The sequence below is a fragment of the Bos grunniens genome, chromosome 1 (genome assembly GCF_055505025.1).
Source record: "Bos grunniens cultivar Pamir isolate PY7600 chromosome 1, Bosgru_T2T1.0, whole genome shotgun sequence".
In the NCBI taxonomy this organism is placed as follows: Eukaryota; Metazoa; Chordata; class Mammalia; order Artiodactyla; family Bovidae; genus Bos; species Bos grunniens.
In genome coordinates this window covers 14,923,758-14,950,830 of record NC_141165.1, presented here as the reverse complement: position 1 = coordinate 14,950,830, position 27,073 = coordinate 14,923,758, and the positions used below count along the sequence as shown (strand labels likewise).

At 49.1% G+C, this 27,073-nt stretch overlaps 1 protein-coding gene across 2 annotated transcripts; it reads right to left on the bottom strand.

Moving 5' to 3' along the window:
- Positions 1–12,247: 12,247 nt before the first annotated feature.
- On the bottom strand, positions 12,248–16,694 carry TFF1 (trefoil factor 1). 2 transcript variants are annotated; one of them, XR_015131939.1, is made up of 4 exons: positions 16,570–16,694; positions 13,987–14,089; positions 12,879–13,025; positions 12,248–12,439 (listed from the first exon to the last, which is right to left on the bottom strand). XR_015131939.1 is itself a non-coding variant. In XM_086315660.1 (3 exons), exons 1-3 carry the CDS (start codon positions 16,652–16,654, stop codon positions 12,432–12,434), a joined length of 240 nt encoding a protein of 79 aa, XP_086171786.1. In that variant the 5' UTR covers positions 16,655–16,694; the 3' UTR covers positions 12,248–12,431. The 2 variants fall into 2 exon arrangements, 1 of the variants encoding a protein (XP_086171786.1); XM_086315660.1 differs by lacking the exon at positions 13,987–14,089.
- Between the last annotated feature and the right edge of the window lie 10,379 nt (positions 16,695–27,073).

Genomic DNA, 27,073 nt, shown 5'->3' with positions numbered 1-27,073 from the left:
ACACTCCCCGCTGCCAGGGGTGTTTTATAAGCTTCTCTCTGTTTGCTCAGCAAGCAAGATAAACTCGTCTCTGCCTGTGGCACCAACGATTTGAGGCCTTTGTTAGGAAAACGAGTTGCGATAGCTTGGCCAGCAGGTGGTGGGGGGTAGGGGTGACAGAGCAGAGCACTGGGCTTCCCACAAGCACAGCCAGGCCACCCCCCTGCCCCTGCCCCAGGCAGGGAGCCGGGTCATGCCAGGATGCCGACGTGGAAGATAGCACATGTGGTGCTGGGCGCTCGTGGGGTTCCACCCAGGAAGGGAGAAGTTAGGGATTTCTCCTGATAAAGCACGTGGCTAATACCACAGGAATTTTTAAGTCCTGGGCCCAAGGCTACCAGGGAAAATGAGCTAACTGCTGTCAGAGCAGACCCCTTCTGCAGGAACAGGAGGATGGCAGGAGACCCTCCTCCAGGGCTCCTGGTCCCTGGTCTGTATCTCCTTGTCTCTGTCTTGGGGAAGGGATGGATCTCCATGGAGATGAGGCTGACAGGGTAAAATGAACAGCCTCAGATGAGTGTAAAAGTGACAAGTTCATGTCAGCCAAGCCTGCATGCATGCTAAGTCACTTCATTCATGTCTGACTCTGCAACCTTACAGACTGTAGCTCACCAGGCTCCTCTATCCATGGGATTCTCCAGGCAAGAATACTGGAGTGGGTTGCCATGCCTTCCTCCAGGGGATCTCCCCAACCCAGGGAGCAAACCTGTCTCTTAAGTCTCCAGCTTTGGCAGGCAGGTTCTTTTCCACTGCTGCCACCATTTCTTTTCTTCCATGATAATTGTCTGTTTTCTAAAAGATGGCACCTGTGAACCAGCCTGTGCTCAACATAAGATGCTCCAGGGGAAGGGGTCTGAAAATGGGACTCAAAGAGACAAAAGAGAAATGGGGGGAATGCACCCCATGGGAATAGAGGAGAGATGGGGTGAGGTCAAGGAAGTTCATGAATGCCCCAACACTGGGGCACTTCTGGGAACCACCAATCTGTCAAGCATGGCTTGAGCAGCCAGGAACCTGAAGATGTATGGAGTCTGGAACTCTGGGTCTTCGAGTCCGGAGAACAGACCTGCATGCTCGGGGCTTCTGCCAGCTCCAGTTCCAGCGCCTACAGATTGGACCCCTGCCTAGAGCCTTGCCGAGCAGCCTGGAACTCTGGGTCTTCAAGTCTGGAGAGCAGACCTGCATGCTCGGGGCTTCTGCCAGCTCCAGTTCCAGCGCCTACAGATTGGACCCCTGCCTAGAGCCTTGCCGAGCAGCCCTGGGGCTCTGTCTTATCAAACTGTGAAAAAGTCACCTTTCCCCACCTGTGTCTCTGTCACCCTTCACCACCACCAGGACACAGGACCCTGAGTCTTCTCTTCCAGGTTCTCAGCCCCACTTTCCTCTCTGCCTCTTCCCTCTTGGCCCAACTTCCCGCTGTCCCATCCGGGCCTTTTCAGGATTCCTGCTGAAACCAGCTGATCCATGCCAAAGAGACAGCTCATCAGCCCCTTGTTCTCTGGCCTGCATCCTCCTTGGGGAGCTCCTTCTGCCTCCATCGGAGGTGGAGCTGTTCGGGCTCCCACCCAGGGCACCATCCGTCCACATGGCACTTTTTGCTTTTAGAAAAGGGCACATTTTCTTCAAGACAAGCTACTTCCACCTGTGGGGAAGTCATTATGGAAGATGCAATGTCTACAGTGTGAGCGGCACCCACCTGAGTGTGGACCTGTGCCCACAGAATAGCCTCTAAGCTGTGTTGGGTGACTCTGATGGGAGTTGGGTGACTCCCATCACATGAGGCTGGACACTGACCTTGAGCCACAGTGTCACCTAGGCTCCTTGAAGATGCATCTTAAAAAAGATCCCGCATTCTGCAACTAAGTCAAACAAACAAGAAGAAAAAGAGAAAGTTTTACAGCAACTGAAGACACACCGCAATCAGGGGAGCATGTTAAGAATTACAAGTGATCTCTCATCTGAAACAATGCAATATGCAGGGCAACAAAATGATATTTAAGTGCTAAAATGATATTTAAGTGCTAAAAGAGAAAACCTTGTCAAGTCAGAATTCTATACTCATGGAAAATTCCTTCAAAAATAAAGGCAAAATACTTAAAAAAATGTATATATATATATATATATATATATATATATATATATATTTAGAGTGGCTCTAGATTCACAACCTAACTGAACAAAACATACCCAATATAAATTTTTTTAAAAATTTTTTAGACAAAAGCTGTAGGCAGCTGTAACTTGCCAACCTATCCTCCAAGGAATCCAAAAGCGACTGAAGCTGTGGTAGTCTCTTGATGCAGGGCATGAGTTCTCCTGTCTGCTGCAGCCACTGCCCACCTGGCTGGATTTATTCAGCTATGGCAGCTGTTGGTCTCTGTCGGAATTTGTGTTTGCAGCCCAGTCTAGTCTCGTGATATCCCCCCTGGTTTGTACAACTGTCTATTAACTAATCGCTCAGCCAGAGCTTTGTCCCCATCCAGACATAAGTCTGCTGCCTTGATTACCTTTATAAAGTGACAGTCAGTATATGCCACTCCTCTGCCACCCCCTCACACCTCCCCACCTGAAGGGTAAAGCCCAAGCGTGAGTTTCCTGAGCACGGAAAGCAAGACCCTTTATGAGCTGGACTGCTGTTAGCCCCCACCCTCTCTGTTGTCAGGTCTCCTTCCTAATGTAAGCATCTGGCCCTCTTGATGCAGCCTGACCTCTGACCCTTTGCCTGAATGCCATTGTCTCTCTGCAGACAATTGTCTTCCTCTACTCTTTGCCTTCCTAACTCCTGTCCATCCTTCAGCTCTTGACTCAGGAGCCACTCCATCCAGGAAGGCCTCCTTCCCTGAGAGAAGACAGGTGCCCTTCACCCCTCCCCCAAGCTCACTAGATTCACCGCACAGTCACATCTTCATTTTAAGTGGAGTTTTACTTTTCCGGCTCCTTCATTCATTGTACTGAAGGTAACAGCTAACCCTGCAGGTTAATTTTGCGCCAGCTTATATTCTGATGATTTCACATGCTACATCTCATTTAATTCTTAGCACAATCCAAAGGAAGAGTTAAAAAGGTCAGCCCCATTTTATAGTCTATATGGAAAATTAGTTTTCCCAAACACACAGAAAGTGTAGGGTTACATACAGAATGGGACCTACGCCTCTTTCATTTGGAAACCCCAGAACCTAACCCAGAATCTGCACAAACTAGACCTGCTTGGTGAGGGTACCTGGCACCCGGCAGATGGGGAGCAGGAACCCACCACCTAACATCACGGATCACCCAAACTTCCTCCTGAAATTCTCAAAATAATACTTAGACCTGGGTAGGTGCAAATAAGTAAGGCAAGCCTCTTCTCCTCTCTGGACTAGTTTTCTCATCTGTGAAACAAGAGCTGAAATGAGGGTTTATTAAATGATCTCCAGTGTCTCATATGCCTGGTTAAACCCTCACGATGTTGCTGACTAGGATAACATCTCACTTTTACACTGTCATTGGGGGAAAAAGAAAAATTTTATTACCAACATTTGCATGTTCAGTGTTTCTAATACAATTTATCTCCCCACCATTCCAATTTTCTGGAGTTTGGCAGTGCTGATCAATAGAGTGGGTAAGTCACAGACACTTCCAAAGCCCAAGACTTAATTTATTTACTTAAAATAAAGTGGCCAAAGTTGGGAGGAGAAAGAAATAGATAAACCAACTATTAAGAATATGGTACTGAGTTTGGGAGGGAGTGAAATTAGAGACTTCGATGAATTATATTTGGGGGTATAATTGGATGGACATAAATCTTAGCATTTTTCAATATATTGTGCAAAGGAATTCCTCCTTGTACTACTTTGAAGGACTTTAGCCAAGATTTACATTCTTTCAAAATGTCTTTTTTGAATCCCTTTTGTATCTGAGTGGGAGCTGGGTAGTATTAAAACTTAAAAATACTTAAATAATTTAGGATACCACCTATCAAGGGAAAAAAATATATAGCAGGAGTTGGCAAATGATGACCCATGAGCTCATTGCCTGTGTTTAAATAAAACTCTATTAAAACACAGTCATACCCAGTCATTCACACATCGTCTGTGTCCACTTTCTAGCTGCAATTGCAGAGTTGATTACCTGTGGCAGACACCGTATGGCCCAGGAACCTAAAATATTTACTCTCTGGTCTTTTAAGGAAAAAAAAAAGTTTATTCCTGCACTTTATTACAACTCTAAAGATAAATTTTAAAAGGGGGAGAGAAATAATCGTATTTTATTTTATAAATGAAATGCGACAGAAATGTGCCTTAGTGTTTTTTTCCCCCTTCTGTTGGGAAAATGGTATATTCAGTATTCTGGTTGCCAGGAGACAATCCCCTGTGAGACTCTCATGTTTCCACATGTTGTAAATGAGGCACTAACTGTCCCAATGGTTTAGGACCTAAAATTATAATTGAATGTTAAGTGCTGCCCTGACATCTGGCGAAATTGAGAGGCCTCGAGTGGCCTAACCACGAGTTCTCTGCCCTACTTGGCTCCCACAGATAGGGCCCCTTAGCCAAACAACCTTCTTATCAAGGGGCTGGGCACAGTTCCTGCTTATTCCCAAGTAGCGGATTTCACTTCCCTGCCAGGCTGCAGACTTACTCAAACAAGCCAGTCACATCCTCCTGCAAGAATGAGTGGGCACCCCACCCTCCTGATACTACACGGCTCCTCCTGCAGCCCCTGCTGTTCATCCTGTTTCTTATGCAACCCCGCAATGGCCCGGCATGGCGGGATGTCCTCCCCTCCTGGGGTGAGCAATATGTGACTGGTAAACTGCTATCGTCCCATCTTCCCAGGGTCAGGTGTCATGGGTCTCACCATCCTTGTAGCCTTGGGTGGAAATCCCCCCCTCCCCAGTGAGATGAATAGGGGGTGATCCAAACTCTCCTTTCTTCCAGGCTGTCTTTGCAAGGATGGTGGTGTGGCAACAACCTTGGAACATTTATAAGGTATCTCCCTCTGGAGCAGCGGGCAGGCAAGCTTGCGTACATGTGTGCTTACTCGCTTAGTCATGTCCCCATGGACTGTAAGCCCACTAGGCCCCTCTGGAATTTTCCAGGCAAGAATACTGGAGTGGGTTGCCATTTCCTTCTCCAGGGGATCTTTTCGATCCAGGGATAGAACCTGTTTGTCTGTGTCTCCTGCAATAGCAGGCAGGTTCTTTACCACTAGTGCCATCTGAGCTCCAGGAGAGGCCAGGCTTCCTCCCCTGCAATGCGACTCCGTGTGTGCTGACGTCCATCTGAGCTCATCTGTGTCACCCCTGGAGGACGTGGGGACAAGGGAACCAAACGTGCTGCTGCTTACATTGCTAGCTACGCAGTGTAGTGAGGTGTGTATCTCTCCCAAGAGTCTCCTGTCCTCTGCCAGCACCCATGAAGCCATTAACCTGCAAATAAGGTGAACCCTCAGCCCTTCTGAGTTTGCCACACTGATGTGCTGCTGCTGCTGCTAAGTCACTTCAGTCGTGTCTGACTCTGTGCGACCCCATAGACGGCAGCCTACCAGCCTCCTCCGTCCCTGGGATTCTCCAGTCAAGAATACTAGAGTGGGTTGCCATTTCCTTCTCCACTGATGTACAAGATCAGATTAAATGTAGAAAGTTTAATTAAATGTAGAAAGTCCCACCAATATTTGCCTTCAGCATAGAGGTTCCCTACTTATAGGTTTACTAAGCTTCCCTGGTAGCTCGGATGGTAAAGAATCTGCCTACAATGCAGGAGACCCAGGCTTGATCCCAGGGTTGGGAAGATTCCCTGGAGAAAGGAATGGCAACCCACTCTAATATTTTTGCCTGGAGAATTCCCGTAGACTGAGGAGCCTGGCGGGCTACAGTCCATGGTGCTGCAAAGAGTTGGACACGACCGAGTGAATAACACTTTCAAACCTCACTGTACCACATATATATGCTACATATATATATATGTGAGTATGTCTGGTTTTTCCTAATTTAATTGGTTTGCTAACCCCAAAATGTCCAGCTTGGGGCAATATTAAGAGCTGAGCACAATTAAGAAATATCTTTAAAATTATTCTATTAATTTTTTCTATGTATATCTATGATGTGCCTGCTCAGACCTTTAAACCAGTGACTGTTTGAACCCTTCCATTAAGTCCCTGTGCTGGGATTGGCCTGGGACGTGTCTCTTGTTGGGTGATTATCCCTATCGGGTTCACAAGCTCTGAATATTTCCACAAACTGTCCCTGCCCACATGCACAAAGAAAGGTGAGGGAGTTTCCTTAAGCTAACAGGACCCTTCCCAGTGACCCTACAAATAGAATCTGAAGCCACAACTTGGCCTCAGCAGTTGGTTCCTGGTCTGATCCTTAGTTCAATATATTCTGAACAGAAGCCTGTTGTTGCGAGGGCAATCATCTGGCAGCAGCGATAACCTCCATGCACATAGCCAGCCGCAGGGTGGGAAGGCTCACAGACCCAGTTATGGTGTTTGACCCATGCGTTTTAGTAAATCAGTCTCCAGCACATGGCGAAAAATGAGGGGCAGAGGTGGCAGGTTTGCACTTTGCATGGGGTGCAAGTGGGTGGAAAGACTGGATCCCAAGTCCTGAGACGTCCTATTCCTCTCTTGGACTTCCCATCAGTACGTGGTGACAAGGACCAGAACTGGGCTCTGAGCAAGGGGCCAGGACATGGGCAGGGCCACCACACTCAGGCTCTAGTGGAGAGACTCTGGGCAAGCAGTGCTGGCCCAGCTGCACCCCCAGTGACCCACAGAGCAGCCGTGATGTTAGTCTGTGTTTCTGGGGTGACACACGGGGCCTTGAATTGGACCAGCACAAGGGTCACCAATGGGAACTTGATCAGGGATGATGGAGCAGTCAGCCTGGAGATGAGTGGCCGGCTTCTGATAGGCTGGGTCCGGTCCCACCTGTGATGACATTCTTCCCGTTGCGTCCTCTTTGTCAAGTAACACATCCATGTGTGACCCACTCCCTCACTGTTCTTAACACATTGTATGTCCTTTGCCCTTTGTGGTCACCCTGGTGGCTCAGTGGTAAAGAATCTGCCTGCAGGAGAGGCAGGTTCGATCCCCAAGTGGGGAAGTTCCCCTGGAGAAAGAAATGGCAACCCGCTCCGGTATTCTTGCCGGGAAATCACATGGACAGAGGAGCCTGGCAGGCTACAGTCCACAGGGTCGCACAGAGTTGGACACAACTTAATGACTGAACAACACCACACCGTATGAGTGTCACCCACGTCTCACTGTCTCTGGGTTTGCTCACTGTCTGTACTCGACATGTTCTCAGGCTCATGTAGTCCTTTTGATTTCTTACCACCTGGACAGAACCGGCTAGTCCCAAGAGCAAACAGTCATGACCCCTGCCCTTTGGTAATTTGCATTGACTGGGGTTCCTTGGTTGCAAGAGACACCAACTGTTCTGGGTTGAATTATCTCCCCTAAAGTCACACGTGGAAGTCCATTAGGTCCTGGGGTTACCCCAGGAGCTCATAACATGATCTTATTTGGAGATGGAGTCTCTGAACGGTAACTAAGTTAAAATGAAGCCAGTGGGGTGGACCTTGGTCCAAGAGGACTGGTGTCCTTCTAGAAAGAGGAGGAGATTGGGACACAGACTCACACAGGCGACGAAGAGTGAAGACGGCCGTCTACATGACAAGGAGGAAGCCCTCAGGAGAAATCGACGCTGCCCACACCTTGACCTTGCACCTCCAGTCTCTAGAACTTTGAGAATAATGTCTGCTGTTTACACCGCCCCATCTGTGGTATTTTGCTTGGCAGTCAACAAGGACACCAATGCGAGCTGATGAGGAATGGGGAGGGGGTATCACATGGCTTCAGGTGTTACTGGAACCTCAAGCTGGGGGCACAGCCAGTCCCGGGAGTGAGGACTTGCATCCCTGCCTTCCCTGCCCGGCCCCTCAGGCTGTGTGGAGAGATGTCCTCTCATGGGCTCCTGGGTTATACACTGTTACCCATTCCACTGACAGAGACGACCCCTGCCCACCCCAGTTGTCCACCAGAAGACCCCCAACTTCCCCCCACCAAACATGAATCTCTCCCATGAGAGACTTCCTAAACTTTCATCCGAAGCTCTTCAAGGACATGGAAAGTTCTAGAAAGTTCCCCGAGTTGGCGGTTTCCAGGATGGAGGGAAAGGGCAGCATATAGGATGTCACTCAGCCATGCTGATCGGCCAGTTAGCCTCATAGTTTCACATTTGCAAAAGCCAAGAAAACTACACAGACACATCATTCCGTTGTACTGTTCTCGAGTTGAAGGCCTATCTTGAAAAACAAAGAGAAAACATAAAACTTCCCACTAACAAGTGACGTGTTCAGATGTAGAAAATAGTAAGGTGGCCTTCCCTCCTCTGGCAGAAATCCAGTGGGTCTGAGGCGCAGAGAGCTTGTCCCCAACCAGTGTCCAAGGTTGGGGGTGGGAGGCGCACAGACCCTTTTAAAGCTGTGTGTTTCTGTGTCTGTATGTGTGCACACATGCGTGTGTGCATGCATGTGAGAAGGTCCCCAAACTGTTAAAGGCTCCTTGTGCCTTATCAGCAGGGCTGTTTTCATTCAGGCACTTTATCAAGCAGCCTGCACTTTTCCCACCACCACCGGATGCTTCAAGGCCTCCACATTGGCTGTGAGAAGGCGCCCATTGCTCCTAAGACCTGCTGTCAGCTCTGCTTCCCTGGCCGTGGACTCCTGGCTGCAGCAAGGTGTGGGGCGGGGCAGTGGCCCAGGCTCCCGGGAAACCCAGACTTCCCTCCCTGGGACCAACCAATCACCTTCATGGGGCGGAGTGTGCAGGTGGGTGCATGATAGGAGAGGCAGATGATGGGGGACCATGATGGGAGGGGTCACAGGGGCAGGCCGATCCCTGTGAGTTGTGGTCACTTCTTTACAATCCTTCGCAGTGGTGAGAAGATATTTCACTCTCATGGGACCTCACCCTGTTCTGCCCCCCGCCCCCCATCTCCTCCCTCTTCTCCCCCATCCTGGCTGTGAACATAGGAAACACGTGACACCTCAGCTCCTGCCTCCCTCCTTGCACAGCCTCACTGAGCACTGGACACACTGGGACCTCCCAGACAGCAGAGGCTGGACAGCACAGGCAGGCATGGGCTTGATCACCTTCTAAGGACACCTGGTTTCCCAGAGCATCCTGCGTCTATTCTGACAAGTCCTCCCGATGTGCTGTCTGGGTGCCTGCTCTCAGCTGCCTCCATCAGCTGCCTCCACTGTCAGAATTCTTATGGATTTTGTGATTCTTGGGGAGGACAGTGTGACAGGAGTCAAGTGGAATCCTCTTTCCTGCCCGTGCATGGGGCTGGGCCCTGTGGGGGTGCCTCTGCAGGAGTCCCCCACTTTGTATTCCTCACACTGGTGAGCCAGAGAGGCTTGGTGTCCAGATGATAGAGCCTCGAAATCACACATCCATGCAGGCAGACACCAGAGGAAGGGTCCAGCCATCGTGGCTCACAGACCTCAGGTTTTTTCTGTGTAACATGGTGGGAGTGGACGGGGGTGGTGGTTGAAGGCACTAGCCCTCCATCATTCACTTCCTCAGTGGGCAGGAGACCCAGCTGGCCTCCTATCACCTGGCCTCTGCTCCACAGTCTGGCGTATATGCCAGAAGGAAGGCACTTTCCTGCCGGAAATCCTGACTGCAGGAGCACTTAGGGTCAAGGACCCCCAATCTGTGCATCACGGCCCCCTGGAAAGTGGTGCAACCCACACAGTGCTGTGCCTGGGGAAAGGAGTGTGCCCAGGTCATGTCCCAGGCCCCATTCTTGGCTCTCTATTCATTACATCTTTGAAATTAGTAAACTTGGATTCAGGAGGCTCTCCATTTTACAAGAATCTGATGTGCCAGTCTGATCTGTGTGTCTGCTCACTTGGGCGAGTTATTAAATGTTTCTCAGCTTCCAAAACGGGGATGAAGATCAGAGTGAGATAACATTTGTAGTGGGGTTTGCTTTGAAAACTAAAGAAATGCCTTTAATTTCTCCTCACACGCATCTCCCTTTGCTCCTGATCACTCCTGATTCTGAGCCTAAGGTTCCTCATGAGAGCCTGAGACAGGCAGATGGTTCAATGAAAAGTTAATGAAACACTAGATGTGCTGGAGAGAGCGGATTGCCCACGTTCCTTTAATAGAAGAAGAACCCAGGCTGAAGGACTGCATGAGGACATTTACCTTTGGTGAGAATTTGCCTCTATCCATGGTATCTGGGATGAAGGCTCATTGCTGTAAGGTACAGGGAATACACAGGTCTTGGTAAAGCACTGACAAGGAAGAGAATACTCAACCAGCGTTGGTTTAATCCATAAGAATATTCAGATTTACTTAACATGAAGTCTGTGGATGGGTGATGCTGGGGCCAAGTCAGCATTTCAGGGATAACAAGTTTCCAGTCCTGTGACTTTTCCTCATTATCACAGAATGGCTGCCTGAAGCATTGCATCACACCCTCATATCACACAGCATCCAAAGACAGGCTGCAGAGGCCGTCCAGGACAGCTAGAGGGAGCTCTCCTCTCACCAAGGGGTAAAGCCTTTCCCCAGAGCCCCCTTTTGCTTCATGGGCCAGAAAGGAGCCCTGCTTCTAACTGAAAGAAAGGTTGGGAAAGTGAGTCTTTCCAGTGTTCTTTATAGGGTGAGGTCAGGGAAGAAAGAGGGAAATAATGGATAGTAGTCACGGGGAAATGGGCCTGCTGTGTCCTGGGAGAAAGCCCTTCTCTCAGGAGCTGGGGGATGTAGGGAGCACAAGGAGCTGGGGCGGACCAGCTGGGCCTCAAGAAGGGTCTGACGAGGTCCCAGATAGGCCAGTGGAAACCCAAAAGACTCCCTCACTCCACAGCTGTGGGTGCTTGGTCCACTCCCCATCATCCAATCAACTCTAAAGAGGGGCAGGAAAGTGGGGGAGGGAGAGGAGGAGGAGACTGGCTATTCACCCCCAGGGACCGCAGTATTACCTACAGAAGCTGCATAATTTACAATCACACACTGCATTTCCAAAGGGGCCAACTGATTAGTTGGTTTTTACCTCTTGCTAGCAGGCAAAGAAGCGACTTAGCAGCAGCAGCAGCAGGCAAAGATGTTGAAAAAGACCAGAGATGCTACAGATTAAAAGGAAAAACAGCCAACATGTTTCTGCACGTTCTCCAGTGAAGGAAGGCTACAGTGATCCTCACGGCACACAGGCACACGCCTGCTGATGGGTGCGTGTGCTGGGGGCCCCACCTTGACTGTTTCACGAGTGTCCTGGCCCCAGGACATCTGTGCTTGCTTGCCCTGGTGGCCAGGGCTGAGGGTGGGCGACAGCTCTTCTGGTAAATTTGAAAACAACTAGTCACGCCAAGAGCACTGCCCCTACTTCCCGGGAACCAGCTGGCTGTGGAGGGCCAGAGTGCTCCCAGGGCTCCCGGGACCCCAGGATCAAGCTCCTGGGAGGGGAGGTGTCCAGGAGCGGGACTGGCTGGGCTGAGCTCCCTGGAGCAGGGCTGACTGCCCAGGGTGGATGGGAGGTGGGGGGTGTTTTTCTTCTTCCCACTGAGCAAGTGGGGCTGGGGGCACCAGAGGCTGCTCAGGCAGCACTGCCCACCTGGGTGGGCGCGTCTGCTCAGGTCCAGTCAGGTCCGATTGGCTCCCTTCTATCTTGCTTATGTCGGTGATGAGGGGTCACTGGGGACTCTCGACCCTTCCCTTTTGTCCTATTTTCCAACTCGGAGCTCAAGTTTGGGGAGCCAGGTGGGTGGGGGAGTTTCCTCAAGGGGTCAACTCATGCTGTCCCCCTCAATTGTTTTTATTATGAGTATGTTCAGGCACTTGGCTGTGGGTTTTATTTCCTAAGTCAGTTTCCGTGTGAGGGACGTGAAGAAATTGCAAGGCAATTTTTGTTACCACAATGAATATGCAAAGAATGTGATAGAATTGGAGCCTGTTTTCATGATTTGACAAGGGTGTGGGCTCACGTTGATTCTCTGAGGCTTTTTAACCTGATGGTCTGGTGCACAGACCCCGATGACTGACGTCCACCGAGACCACCTAACAATGTTACAAGCCACGGTCTCGTCTGACCCAAGATAGCCTGAGTTAATGTGTAATCCACAGCGAGAACCCAGAGGCACAAGTATCTCATTTCTCTTTCAAAGAAGAGAAAATTGTTTATGTTTTTACAAGAAGTTCAAGCAGAGAGGAACATTCATCTCTTTTAATTTTTAGGCTAATTTGGAATACAAAGAATCTGAGCAGTCAATCCAGGCAGGGAGTTCAGGTTCATAGGACCCCAAGATATCCGGCCAGCGATGGAGCTGAGCCCCTGGCACCAGGCAGACGTTCTTCTCACTCCAATGCCATTTCCACCAGAAAAGTATCTAAAACTAGCACGCTGCAAGGGTGAAGTGTCCAAGAGAAGAGATTCGTGAGAATAAGTATTTTCTTTCACTTCTAAATAATCACAGAGAATTTACTTAAAAACATCACTGGGAAAATTTAGAAAAATTTAGAAAACAAGGATGGTCTTTGTATCGTAATTGTCACTCTTTCCAAGCCCCCAACCCCAAGTGAGCCATGAAGCATTACCAAGGACAGCTCTTCACAGATTTATGGTTAGACATGTAAAGAAAAGCCAGGAAAAGTAGGGTGTCCCACCAAACAGGTGTTTCAGATCTTTCCATCCCCCAGCCCTGGATTAACATGGATTTAGGCAAAACTACATCTTCCTCGTCACCCCAAGGCATTACTCTGGGTAAAAACACAGCTGGCAACTTGAATTAGGGTCCCATGGTCCCGTGTATTCATTCTCTGTGGGGTCGACAAGGCCCTACCTTCCTCCACCACGGGCGCAGGGTGGAAGCACCACGGGACTCCACGGACTGTGTTGTCAAAGCAACAGCCTTTTTCTTTGCACTCGTTAGCCGTGATGCCGGGGTGACCGCAATTCTGTCTTTGATGGGGTTCCACCTGACACATCTCTGAAAGGATATGGGCCACAAGGTGAAAGCAAGTCATGGGCGGACTCCTTCCCTGTTATGACCCACCCTCCACTTTGCTTCCTTCCCCAGTTAAATCATCCATCAGACGAGCAGCCCATGGAGACCCAGAGCTCACTTGCTGGCGAGGAAACCCTGAAACTCAGGACCAATGCAGCGTCTGAGATTCACAGACTTTGCACCTACACAGGCAATTTACCCATGTGCTCGTTAATGTCAATGAACAATTATTAAACTTTAGTCGCTAGATAAGTAAATATCTGTTGAGCACTGTTTGTGGGTGCTAGAAACTGGAGCGAGCACGGGACACAGACAGGAATCTTTTTATCCCCTCAAAGATCAAGTTCACGCCAGGCCCCGTGCTGGGTAACAGGGACCCGGAAATTGAAAACAGAAAAGCTGTTGTTGAGAAGCTAACAGTCTGATGGAGAAGGAAGCCAAATAAACATACAAAACAGCACAGTACAGTCAGCCACAGGGCAAGCCCAGCAGGGGTGATTGACTACAGACTGAACAAAGTGAAGAGGGCTTCCTGTTGGAGGAGGTTGGCCAGGTAAGAACGAGGCAATATGTATTCCAAGGAGAGAGAGAGCAGAGTGTTCAAAGGTGGAGAGGAGAGAGAGCAAGGTGTGTTCCAGGTAAAGGGGGAGGCGCGGGTGGGGCGATTCGGGGAAGGCAGGCTGAGGGCTGGGAGCGGATCATTGCAGCTCTAGAGCAAAGGGAGCCACTCAGATGCTCTAGCCAGGTCCGTGAGGCCATTGACCCAAGGCACAGAACATGCAGGGGAGATGGGCAGCTAGACACGTGGGGTCTGGACTTGGGACTCTGAGAAAGAGTGCCGCTCAGATCTGGTAGTGGACAGATTGAGGCAGGGGCAGAAGAGTCTGAAGCCCCTTCTGTCTCTTGGGGGTGGGAATGGAGAACAGGGGGCTCTTCTCCACACCTGGTCTCGGAGTGCCCATGGATGAAGGCCATCATCCGGATTCCAGAGGGAGGGCTGGCTGTGCAGGTGCTCCATTCACTCCCAGGCAAGAGTGTTCCTGGGGCTAGAGGGATGTGCAACGAGGGGTTAGGAGTGTGGGTGATAAAGAGACGGGGAGGGAAGGAGCCCTAACAGAACAGGGAAGAGAGTCAGAGAGGAGGGCAGGACCGAGGTCCAGAGCAGATGTTGTCACGGGCTCTCCTTGACCTAGGGCATCGCGCTCGTTCTAAAAGACAATCCAGTCAAAGACAGGTAGATGCAGGGCCTCTCCTAGACTGAGGGGCAGGAGGCCGCATTTGCCCCCATGGAGTCCAGCTGAGTGTCCTAAGTCAGAGCACATCACACAACCTGGTCTTTGTAGGGCTTCTGTCTTGACATAGAGCAAAGGTGGTTAGCACCCACTCCACTGGGCAGGGTGGTGGGAAAGGTCAAGACGGGCTGTGTGTGCAGAGCTGGGACCACAGTTCTCATGTCCTTTCTCTCCCTAGAGGAGGGGGAGGGGCTACTTTTCTGGGTAACCTGATCCCCACCACCGCCCCCGCCGTACCAGCTGCTATCCTAAATAGGAACTGAAGGTGTCCAAGGGTTCTGTCCACAGGAGTCTACCTTGCCCACCACTTTCTGTTGCATAACAGGACTAGACGGAAATGACTTCCATCCAAGGCTACGCTTACACTGGCACCCCACTCCAGGACTCTTGCCTGGAAAAGCCCATGGATGGACGAGCCTGGTAGGCTGCAGTCCATGAGGTCGCTAGGATTCGGACATGACTAAGCGACTTCACTTTCACTTTTCACTTTCATGCATTGGAGAAGGAAATGGCAACCCACTCCAGTGTTCTTGCCTGGAGAATCCCAGGGACAGGGGAGCTTGGTGGGTTGCTGTCTCTGGGGGTCGCACAGAGTCAGACACAACTGAAGTGACTTAGCAGCAGCAGCAGTAGCTTCACTACAATTGGATGGAGTTTTCCGTTGTCACAGGATGGCTGACCTGTGAGATCCACACAGAAAGGCTGAACCTTGGGCCCTAGGGCAGGGCCAGTGGGCAGCCAGCAGCAGCCTGGATGGTGAGGAACAGGGCTGGGCTGCACAGCCTCCTGGAGCCAGGCTGTGCAGTGGGCAGAGCTAGGCACTAGGCTGGCAGGGAAGATGCAGACAGGCCAGTGGGTATGGGTGGCCAGGCACAGACCACCTCCTCCATCCCCACAGCAGGTCATACCTCCTTTCAGGTCCAGCCCACTCCCTCCTCCTTACCTTAGACTGTGGGGCCCCCTCCCCTGAACCCCCATGCCTGATCCTCTGTTCCTGAGTCGTGAGATCCTTGGAAGGAGCCCAGAGACACATGGGAACCGTTCTTTACCTCCCTTCAAACCTCTATGGGAATCCTCATTCCAAAAACTTTGGAAAATTCTTATCCTGCCCCCTCCATTTAAAAATATATCTACCAGTAATAAATAATGTTTATATGGCACTTTGTAGCTTTTCCCGAATACCACTTAATTTTGTGACAACCCTCTAAAGCTGAAGACTGACCCCTTTGTGCAGATAAAGGATTTGAGACAGACAATTCAGAGGAGGCAGTGGGACCTCCTGCCTTAAGTCCCTCCTTGGTGATGCCCATGGACTAGCCAGACAGGACACATACACCAGTGGGACAGGGTCTGGGTTCCACAGAGCAGGGGGCCCAGGAGCCCATGGAACTTGTTGGAGGGGTCCCCAGGGACAGCAACCCTCGGAATAGGCTCTTGGACGTTTGTGTGGACCTTGAGTGGGTCCAGCCCCAGGGGGCAGAGTTTGGCTCGGACATTTGGAAGAGCTATTCTTATTCCCGACATTAAAGACAGCTCTTTGAAATACGTTACTTAAAAAGCAGTAGTATGTTCTAGCAGCGGTTCTGAAGACAGGGCTTTCCTGGTGGCTCTGTGGTAAAGAATTTGCCTACCAATGCAGGCGATGCCAGTTCAATGGTTAGATAGTGTCACCAACTCAACGGACATGAATTTGAGCAAACCTCAGGAGGTCGTCCCTGTAGCTCAAATGGTCAAGAATCTGCCTTCAATGCAGGAGACCTGGGGTCGATCCCTGGGTTGGGAAGATCCTCTGGAGAAGGGAATGGCAATCCACTCCAGTATTCCTGCCTGGAGAATCGCACTGGCAGAGGAGCCTGGCAGACTACAGTCCGTGGTATCGCAGAGTCGGACACGACTGAGTGACTAACACTACCACTACAGGAGCTAGTGGAGGACAGAGGAGCCTGGCGTGCTGCCGTCCATGGGGTCGCAAGAAGCTGGATGTGACTTAGCGACTGAACGACTGAAAACAGCCATCACTGCTCTCTTACCCCAGTTCCCAACGCTTCCACCGGCCCCTCTACCCTCCCCCTGTCCTCTACATATTCTGCCATCCAAAAATCTCTCCAGGGCCTAGAACAGCTCCTGGCACAAAACAGCACTTGGCTCAAAAGTACATTATGAAGCCCTGACTGCCCCCAGAGGTGGGCCTCTGCCCAGCATGCCCATTACAGAGCAGGAAGGGGCTGTCTTACCGGTCTCGCCCTGCGCCAGGCTGCTGAGAGCCAGCGATAAGACCAGCACCACCACGCAGATCACCTTGGGCTCCATAGCGGCCATGACCTTCCTTCTCTGTCCAGCGGGGCCCACGATCCAGGATGAGAGTGGGTCCTGGCCCTCGATCTTATACCCCAGGCTCTGTTTGCTTTCTACAGAGGGCCAGATTACGTTTGCCTAAGGAGGGCCCCGAAACCTTTCATTCCAAGTAATCTCCATTGATTAAAAGGTGTTTCCCAAACGCGGCCAAGCCAAACTGGCAGGTTTGCTGATAGAGAATAATGCATTATCGTGCAGTCATCATGGTTGAAGGATTGGAGATTCAGAAAGTTCCTCTCTTATCCTGTGGGAGCCTCCCTGGTCACAACCTCATCCAGCGCCTGAGCTATTCAGAGACCCTCCTGCTAAGCAAACAGCATACTCACGGGATGGTGATTCAGAGAGAGACGCCCACACCACGCTGGGCACAGGGTCAGCAGAGGCCATGGGCTTCCCCCACAGTGGTCCTACTAAGTCAACAGCACACTTACTTGAGGGTGACTCATAGGGAGAGACGCCCACACCATGCCAGACACAGGGTCAGCAGTGGCCATCGGCTTCCCCCACAGGGGTTCAGGGAAGGACAGGGGACAGGTGAGGCTCCCCCGGATGGATGTGGTCCTTTTCAAGTGGGCGTGAAGCTGTTTCCGACGATTTTCAGGATTCATGTCTCATGGAACAGCTGTGCCCGGACAAGAAGAGCAGAAAATACTAGGAGCTGGACTTCAAACTTCTGTTCCCCATTCGTTTGTCTTGTCAGACTTTCCCCTGGGAAACTGGTGCATGCGCAAAGCACCCATAGGCTCTTTGACCTGGCCTTGTCCTGAGGGGCCCCTTTCCTGCTGGCATCCACATTGAAAACTCACGTATGTTCAACCTCCTACTTACACTGTGGCATTGTAGGAGCATTTTTACTTATTTATCTTAATTAATTAAGGATAAATTACCTTATTTTTCTTCAAAATTATTTAAGATGATTTATCTTAAAAATCGGGCTTCTCTTGTGGCTCAGTGGTAAAGAGTATGCCTGCCAATGCAGGAGACACAAGTTCAATCCCTCCCTGGATTGGGAAGATCCCCTGGAGAAAGAAATGGTAACCCACTCCAGTATTCTTGCCTGGGAAATCCCATGGACAGAGGAGCCTGGCAGGCTACAGTCCATGGGGTTGCAAAAGTTGGACACGACTTAAAGACTAAGCAGCAACAAATCTTAAAAACTAATTAATACATTTTTTTGCTTTGTTCTTTCCTTTACAATGGAGTCCTTTTCACAGAGAGGTTGTGTGTATAAGAGCTGACGTGACGCTGATGACGTATCGGGCTCTCCCTTAAGCGGGAGATCGCATCTGGGAGGGGCTCCCTTGCTCGGGTCCTCCAGGTGCGGCCTCCTCGACTCTGCACCCAAAGGGTCTCCTCTAGCCCCCGTGTCCCAGGTCCCTCCCTGCTCTGGCCCTTCCTGCCCTGCGGTTCTCACTACCTTCTAAGGGGCACAGGGATTTGCTTGCATCCTGGGCTTGTTATTTACGGATCCTTTCCCAGCCCTCCAGCAGAGCAGCAGGGCCGTGACACACAGGGCTTCACCTACTTGGTGTGCTCAGGTGGACAAGCACCTGGGGTACCTGATTCAATAAATGCCTGTTGACGAATGAATGAATGAATATAGGAGAAATGTTTTCTCTTCACTGAAAGATTAGGCTCTGGGGAAACAGTCAAGCCTTGGAGTGAGACTGATTTTTCTTGGGTGACCTGGTAAGCTTGCCCTGGTGGTCCCTCTGGGAGGGGAGTGGAGTCAGAACCCGGGCAGCCACGTTCTGAGTAAGGCTCACCCCCAGCCCACCCACCTGGCTCCGGCTGCCAATCCCAAGACAAGGTCTCCAGGAGAGGCGCAATGTGCAGGATACATGGCCGTTTGTTAATCACTCCTTGTGCATGTACGACTTTGACCTCCCGTGTAGGTGGTATGGCTGGCAGAGCCCGTGTCACTCTCAGGCCCTCTCAGACTTGCAGCAATGACTCCAAGACTCCTAGAAGACAAGGCTAAATAAGATCGCAGAATCATAGGATGATTTATGGTTCTATTTTTTTTTAATGACCACTTGTTGAAGAAGACAATGCACTGAATTGAGTGTTGGTCTGCTAAGGGGTCGTGTCATCTTGTATAAATAGTTTAAGTCCTCTGGGTTTAACTTTTCTTACTGGAAAACAAAGTGGATGGACCCTGAGGGAGCTGGAGCCTGATCTAACCTGCCATCCTCTTGTGCTAGGGTTCTGGGGTGGAGGATGCCCCTGGTTTTGCATGCCTAGCAGATCTTCCTGCTTTGGGGATAAAGTTCTCTATCGCTGGGCCCCCTCCCCCACCCCCACTTCCTGTGTTGTGACTTGGCCTGACTTGTCCCATCCCCTCACCCCGTCTCCCCCATCCCAGAGCCACACTGGTTCTGCTCAAGGGTCAGTGTCTGAGTTGAGAGAGCTGGGTGTCCTCTGCCCATCCCATCAGCTCTCTGAGCCCCTGGGGGGTGGCGCTGCATTGGGTGTATCCTGCCCTCATGCCCTCTGGCTTCTGGCCACTGTGGTGGAGCCAGCAGGACACGGGTCCTTGGGAGGAAGTCAGCAGAGTCACCCTGGATGGGCCATGATCCCAGGTCCACCTCCAGCCCCAATGGGCAGTGTTCTCCACACAGTGGTCTTCTCCAGCCTCCCAAAACTGATCCCTCTCCTCACTCATCTGGCAGAGGGGTTCATAAGCCCCAAAGAGAGGTCAGCACTGTCCATCTAATTTTCCTTTAATTTCCTGGATTGGGAGTGACAGGCTGGCTGATTGATACAGAAATTGCTACCAACAGTGACCCTCTTTCTTAACAGATCCTGAAAATGAGACGCAAGTTTGGCTCCCCGGGCAGGTCTCCAGGCACAGGTCACAAACCCATCAAAAGTGGTGTAGAGTGAAGGTAAGGCAGGGGATGTGAGCAGGGGGGCATCTCATTTCCCTGGTAAAGTGGTAAAGATGGGGGTCAGCTGGCTTCTTCCAAGAGGTACACAACATTCAAGAAGGAAAGAAGAAATGGAGGGCTGAGAGTGTCCTCCTGGGAATGGGACAGTGGAAAGGCTTTCCTGGCTAAGTGTCAGGGCAGTTAGGGTGGGGCTCAGGTCCAGCCCAGATACTGGGTTTACAGCACCAATTAGATGTCCATCATTTCCTGCTTCCTTACACCAAAGCCTTGACATTGGAGAGCAAAGAGTTAAACTCTAAACATGAGATTGGGATGCTTGGGCAGAAAGATGAGAATGACAATTTGGGATCCTGAACAAAAGCCCTGACCCTTTCCCCCAGCAGAGGCGTTCCCTCTACCCCCATCTGAGACCTAGCATCTTTCCTCTCCATAAACACTTCCACTGACCACTGCCCCCCTCCCTGCCCCACTCCACCTCACAAGGGATGCAGCCACAGGATGAGATCATCTCTACATCTCATGCACTTCCAGGTGCATGAGGTTGTGATGCCTCATAGCCCAGACAGAGGCACAGCCTGTGTCCAGGAGAGTTGCAGAGTGGCATCAGCAGGACTCTGGAAGAACAGTGTGTGGGGTGTTGGACCATAGAGGATGAGGTGCCATGCTCAGAGGACTGGCATCATAACACTCCCCAAGATTTGGGAGAGATGTGCTGACCAAGCGCACAACAGGCCGTGACCATCCTCAGCTCAGTTCAGTTGCTCGGTCGTGTCCAACTCTTTGCAATCCCATGGACTGTAGCATGCCAGGCTTCCCTGTCTATCACCAGCTCCTGGAGTTCGCTCAAACTCATGTCCATAGAGTTGGTGATGTCATCCAACCATCTCATCCTCTGTCATCCCCTTCTCCTCCTGCCTTCAATCTTTCCCAGCATCAGGGTCTTTTCCAATGAGTCAGTTCTTCACATCAGGTGGCCAAAGTATTGGAGTTTCAGCTTCAACATCAGTCCTTCCAATGAATATTCAGTACTGATTTGATTTAGGATTGACTGGTTGCAACTTCCTGCAGTCTAAGGAACTCTCAAAAGTCTTTTCCAGCACCACAATTGGAAAGCATCAATTCTTCAGTGCTCAGCTTTCTTTATAATCCAACTCTCACATCCATACATGACCACTGGAAAACCCATAGCTTTGTTGGCAAAGTAATGTCTCTCCTTTTTAATATGCTGTCTAGGTTGGTCATAGCTTTTCTTCCAAGGAGCAAGCGTCTTTTAATTTCATGGCTGAAGTCACCATCTGCAGTGATTTTGGAGCCCCCCCCAAAATAGTTTATCACTGTTTCCATTGTTTCCCCATCTATTTGCCATGAAGTGATGGGACCAGATTCCATGACCTTCATGTTTTGAATGTTGAGTTTTAAGCCAACTTTTTCACTTTCATCAAGAAGCTCTTTAGTTCTTCTTCGCTTTCTGCCATAAGGGTGGTGTTATCTGCATATCTGAGGTTATTGATATTTCTCCCAGCAATCTTGATTTCAGCTTGTGCTTTATCCAGCCCAGCATTTATCATGATTTACTCTGCATATAAGTGAAATAAACAGGGTGACAATATACAGCATTGACATACTTCTTTCCCAATTTGGAATCAATCTGTGACCATCCTGCTAGCGGGTAACCAAGCCCTGGGTTGAAAGTGGCCAAGAATTCATGCAGCAGAAATACTAGAGTCCTACCCTCCACCCCCCCAAACATGGCAACCTCGCTACTCAAGGTGGTCCTGGGTTAGCAGAATCCCACCCTGGGATCTCAGCAGACGTGCTCTGCCCCCCGGGTTTCATGAGATCAAATCTGCATTCTAGAAAGTTCCAGGCACTACACAGGCACGTTAACTGTGGAAAGGCCAGTGATGCAGCAGGTGCAAGGGTCCCTGGCTCAGGGAGGTTTCACTATTGGATGGACCTATGGTGTGAACCCTTCTCAACCACCCTGGGGTCCGACATCCCTCAACTCGACCCTCAACCATCCTCCCCAGGCTCCTGCTGATGCAGTACTGCAATCTTTTGGGTACACCTGTCACTCAGGTGTTCATAATTGCCCTGAGGGGACACCAGCATCCTTCACAAGACCCATGGCTCCTTGAGCCTTTGTAGTCCAGAGTTGACGTGGGATCCAGAGTCTCTCAGCAAGAATAAAGGCCAGGTCCCCTTGAGGAAGAGCATCACAGTAAGGCCAAAGATGCAAGTGCTGAGCCTTCCCCAGAGTGATCTGAGCCATCCACAAGGGCTCAATTGCTAGAGATAAATTATGTCCCCTCAAAAGATGCTGGAGTCCTAACCCCTGGTACCCATAAATGTGACAGTATTTGGAATTGATTTGCAGATAATCAAGTTGGGGATGAATTCATTAGACAGAGTATTAAAAAGCAGAGGCATCACTTTGCCAACATAGATCTGTATAGTCAGAGCTATGGTTTTTCCAGTAGTCATGTACAGATATGAGATTTGGACCATAAAAAAAGGCCAAGTGAGAAGAACTGAAGCTTTTGAACTATGGTACTGGAGAAGACTCTTGAGAATTCCTTGAACATCAAGGAGATAAAATGAGTCAGTCCTAAAGGAAATTAACCCTGATTAATCATTGGAAGGACTGATACTGAAGCTGAAGCTCTAGTACTTTGGCCATCTCATGGGAAGAGCTGACTCATTAGAAAAGACCCTGATGCTGTGAAAGATTGAGGGCAGGAAGAGAAGTGGACGACAGAGGATGAGATGGTTGGATGGCATCACTGACTCAGTGGACATGAGTTTGAGAAAACTCAGGGAGATAGTGAAGGACAAGGAAGCCTGACATGCTGCAGTCCATGGGGTTGCAAGGAGTCGGACATGACTGTGACTGAACAACAACATAATCCGTTATGACTGTGTTCTTATAAAAAGAGAACATTCAGACACAAATATATGCAGAGGGAAGGTGATGTAAAGACATAGACAGTTAATACCATTTGTGGCCAAGGAAACACCTGAGTTTGACAGAAGGGGGAGGACCAGGAACAGCAGTCACCCTCAAAAAAGGAGCCAACCCCAGTGACACCTTCATCTCAGACTTCTAGCCTCTAGAACTGAGAGACAATAAGCTTCTGTTTTAAATTCAGTTTGTGGTACTTTATTACAGCAGTTTCAGCAACTAATACAACCAGGGTGACTGTGTACTTGAGAAGGAAAAATAAGACTTCCTGATTAAGAAGAGATGGCAAGAATACACAGAAGAACTGTACAAAAAAGATCTTCACAACCCAGATAATCACGATGGTGTGATCACTGACCTAGAGCCAGACATCCTGGAATGTGAAGTCAACTGGGCCTTGGAAAGCATCACTATGAACAAAGCTAGTGGAGGTGATGGAATTCCAGTTGAGCTATTCCAAATCCTGAAAGATGATGCTGTGAAAGTGCTGCACTCAATATGCCAGCAAATTTGGAAAACTCAGCAGTGGCCACAGGACTGGAAAAGGTCAGTTTTCATTCCAATCCCAAAGAAAGGCAATGCCAAAGAATGCTCCAACTACCGCACAATTGCACTCATCTCACGTGCTAGTAAAGTAATGCTCAAAATTCTCCAAGCCAGGCTTCAGCAATATGTGAACCGTGAACTTCCTGATGTTCAAGCTGGTTTTAGAAAAGGCAGAGAAACCAGAAATCAAATTGCCAACATCTGCTGGATCATGGAAAAAGCAAGAGAGTTCCAGAAAAGCATCTATTTCTGCTTTATTGACTATGTGGATCACAATAAACTGTGGAAAATTCTGAAAGAGATGGGAATATCAGAACACCCGATCTGCCTCTTGAGAAATTTGTATGCAGGTCAGGAAGCAACAGTTAGAACTGGACATGGAACAACAGACTGGTTCCAAATAGGAAAAGGAGTACGTCAAGGCTGTATATTGTCACCCTGCTTATTTAACTGCTATGCAGAGTACATCATGAGAAATGCTGGACTGGAAGAAACACAAGCTGGAATCAAGATTGCTGGGAGAAATATCAGTAACCTCAGATATGCAGATGACACCACCCTTATGGCAGAAAGTGAAGAGGAACTAAAAAGCCTCTTGATGAAAGTGAAAGTGGAGAGTGAAAAAGTTGGCTTAAAGCTCAACATTCAGAAAACGAAGATCATGGCATCCGGTCCCACCACTTCATGGGAAATAGATGGGGAAACAGTGGAAACAGTGTCAGACTTTATTTTTCTGGGCTCCAAAATCACTACAGATGGTGACTACAGCCATGAAATTAAAAGACGCTTACTCCTTGGAAGGAAAGTTATGACCAACCTAGATAGCATATTCAAAAGCAGAGACATTGCTTTGCCAACAAAGGTTCATCTAGTCAAGGCTATGGTTTTTCCTGTGGTCATGTATGGATGTGAGAGTTGGACTGTGAAGAAGGCTGAGCGCTGAAGAATTGATGCTTTTGAACTGTGGTTTTGGAGAAGACTCTTGAGAGTCCCTTGGACTGCAAGGAGATCCAACCAGTCCATTGTGAAGGAGATCCACTCTGGGATTTCTTTGGAAGGAATGATTTTAAAGCCGAAACCCCAGTACTTTGGCCACCTCATGTGAAGAGTTGACTCACTGGAAAAGATTCTGATGCTGGGAGGGATTGGGGGCAGAAGGAGAAGGGGACGACAGAGGATGAGATGGCTGGATGGCATCACTGACTCGATGGACGTGAGTCTGAGTGAACTCCAGGAGTTGGTGAGAGACAGGGAGGCCTGGCGTCCTGCGATTCATGGGGTTGCAAAGAGTTGGACACGACTGAGTGACTGAACTGATCTGATCTGATCTGAAGGTCATTTAATATTAGGTCTGAACTCACACCAATCCTCAGAGCCCAAACATCACGTGGAGCCAGTGGATTTCAGGTGCAGGTTGAGGTCTTGGCCCAAGTCTGTCTCACTGTGGGTCCAGCAAGGTGACACAGGCATCCTTGGGGATCTCCTCAGGCCCAGAATTGATACATTTAGTAGGTACCTTGCTTCTCTGATTTTTAGAGAGGGGTATTGTAGCAGAAGTCTCTCTTACCAAGACAGGGAGTCAAAACCAGTATTACAGTCCAGGAAAGAATTATAGAAATCAATGCCATTATCAAGGAACTGAAAAATTCAGGAGTGGTCACTGCACATGCCCTTTGAGCTCATGTGTTTGGCCAGTGCTCAAGCCAGGTGAGTTATGGAGAATGGCTACCGAGCACACACTCTTTATAAAGGGCCAGGCAGTGAAAATTTGAGGCTTGAAAGTGAAAGTTGCTCAGTCGTGTCCAACTTTTAGCGACCCCATGGACTACACAGTCCATGGAATTCTCCAGGCCAGAATACTGAAGTGGGTGGCCTTTTCCTTCTCCAGGGGATCTTCCCAACCCAGGGATCAAACCCAGGTCTCTTGCATTGTAGGCGGATTCTTTACCAGCTGAGCCACAAGGGAAGCTCTATTTGAGGCTTAGTGGGCCACATTTGGTCTCTGTCACATGTTCTTTTTTTAAATTAATTTTTATTGGTGTATAGTTGCTCATATGTTCTTTGTTTTATTTTCAATTACCCTTAAAACATGTAGAAACCACTCTCAGTTTGCAAGTTGTATAAAAACAGGCCACAGGCAGAGCTCGGCCCACAGGGTGACATTTATCAAGTGCCCTTTGTATAGGGTATCATAAATTTAACTAAGTGTGACAATTTGCTGTTGAGGTTCTGGACATGATATTGTTCCTGGAGCAAATGCCCTGGTATTTAACATGCATCTATTGACCTAGAAAATGTTTGATTTCCCCCCATTTCTTAGAAAAGATAATCAGAAGTACATTGCCTTTGCATGGTGGGAGCAGCAATATACTTGTGCTGTGTGAGTTTGGGTTATGCCAGGTCCCCTACTCTCTGATATAACTAACACATTCAGAGGAAACTTGCTGCTGCTGCTAAGTCACTTCAGTTGTGTCTGACTCTGTGCGACCCCATAGACAGCAGCCCACCAGGCTCCCCCGTCCCTGGGATTCTCCAGGCAAGAACACTGGAGTGGGTTGCCATTTCCTTCTCCAATGCATGAAAGTGAAAAATGAAAGTGAAGTCGCTCAGTCGTGTCCGACCCTCAGCGATCCCATGGACTGCAGCCTTCCAGGCTCCTCCATCCATGGGATTTTCCAGGCATGAGTACTGGAGTGGGGTGCCAACTTGAACATTACGCTAAACATCCTTCTGGCCCATTACATTGAAGATTACATTGATGACATGATGGTATGTTGATTGGATTTGGAAAATGGGAAGTTAGAGGCCTTGTTAAAACACACTTGCAGCAGAGATAGGAACTGGGAAGGTTCAGGGACTGTGAGTGAGGTGTTTAGGAGGTCTGGGGCAATTCTCTTAAAAGAAAAAGATAAATTTCTGCACTTTGTACCACTCACTCCCTCAAAATACTCATGGGGTTTTGAGGTAATATACATGACATTGGACGTATTGTTCTGGCTTATTTTCCAGGTCACCAATAATTTTTCAGTTCTCAGTGGAGTTCAGAGTCATAGAGAGTTCTGCAGCAGTTGGTCCAGGCTGTAATTCAAGATGCCTTGCCACTGGGTCCAGAAGTTCCAATGGCTTGTGAAATATTCATGGCAGGCACAGATATTATATGACACCTTTGGGAAGTCCTACTAAGAGAAATGGGCTTCTCTGGTGGCTCAGTGGTAAAGAATCCACCTGCAATGCAGGAGACACAGGAGACTTGGGTTCAGTCCCTGCGTCGGGAAGATTCCCCCTGGAGAAGGGCATCAGAACCCACTCCAATATTCTTGCCTGGAGAATCCCATTCACAGAGGCCTGGCGGGCTACAGTCCATGAGGGTGACAAAGAGGCGGACACAACAGAAGTGACTGAGCACACACACACACACCAGGGAAATAACCACATCCAGCTGGAGTGACAGCAGGTGAAAACAGGACATGAAATGAGAAGGAAGTTAAGATAACCCACTTTGACTTCTTGACCAGCAACCAAAGCAGGTACTGTAGCAGCTATGTTTAATGAAAATGACAGAAAATGATAGTAAATACTCAACACATTTCTAGAAAGTTTAGGGGTTTCTGAGCCTTATAACAATAAGAGAAATGATCTAAATGTATATAAAAATGTAGGTAGAGAGCAAATTTGACTATGTAAAATGTCTCAAACTTTGGGTATAAAACATTTTTAAATGTAAAATGTTTGTAGTATATATGATAGACAAAGGTTTAGAAACTTATGAGACTTAAAGCTCTTACACAAAACGATGTTTAAATCCTGTAATCCTCCCACAGTTAAAGAAGCAAAGAATGTTAACACAAAATTCTTAAAAGACAATAATGCAAATGCCCAAAAATTACAGGAAAAGTGAGAAAAGTTATTAACAATCACAGAAATAATTTGAAGCAACAATAACAATATTCAAACCAATCAAATGGTCAGATTTTGTTTTTTTAA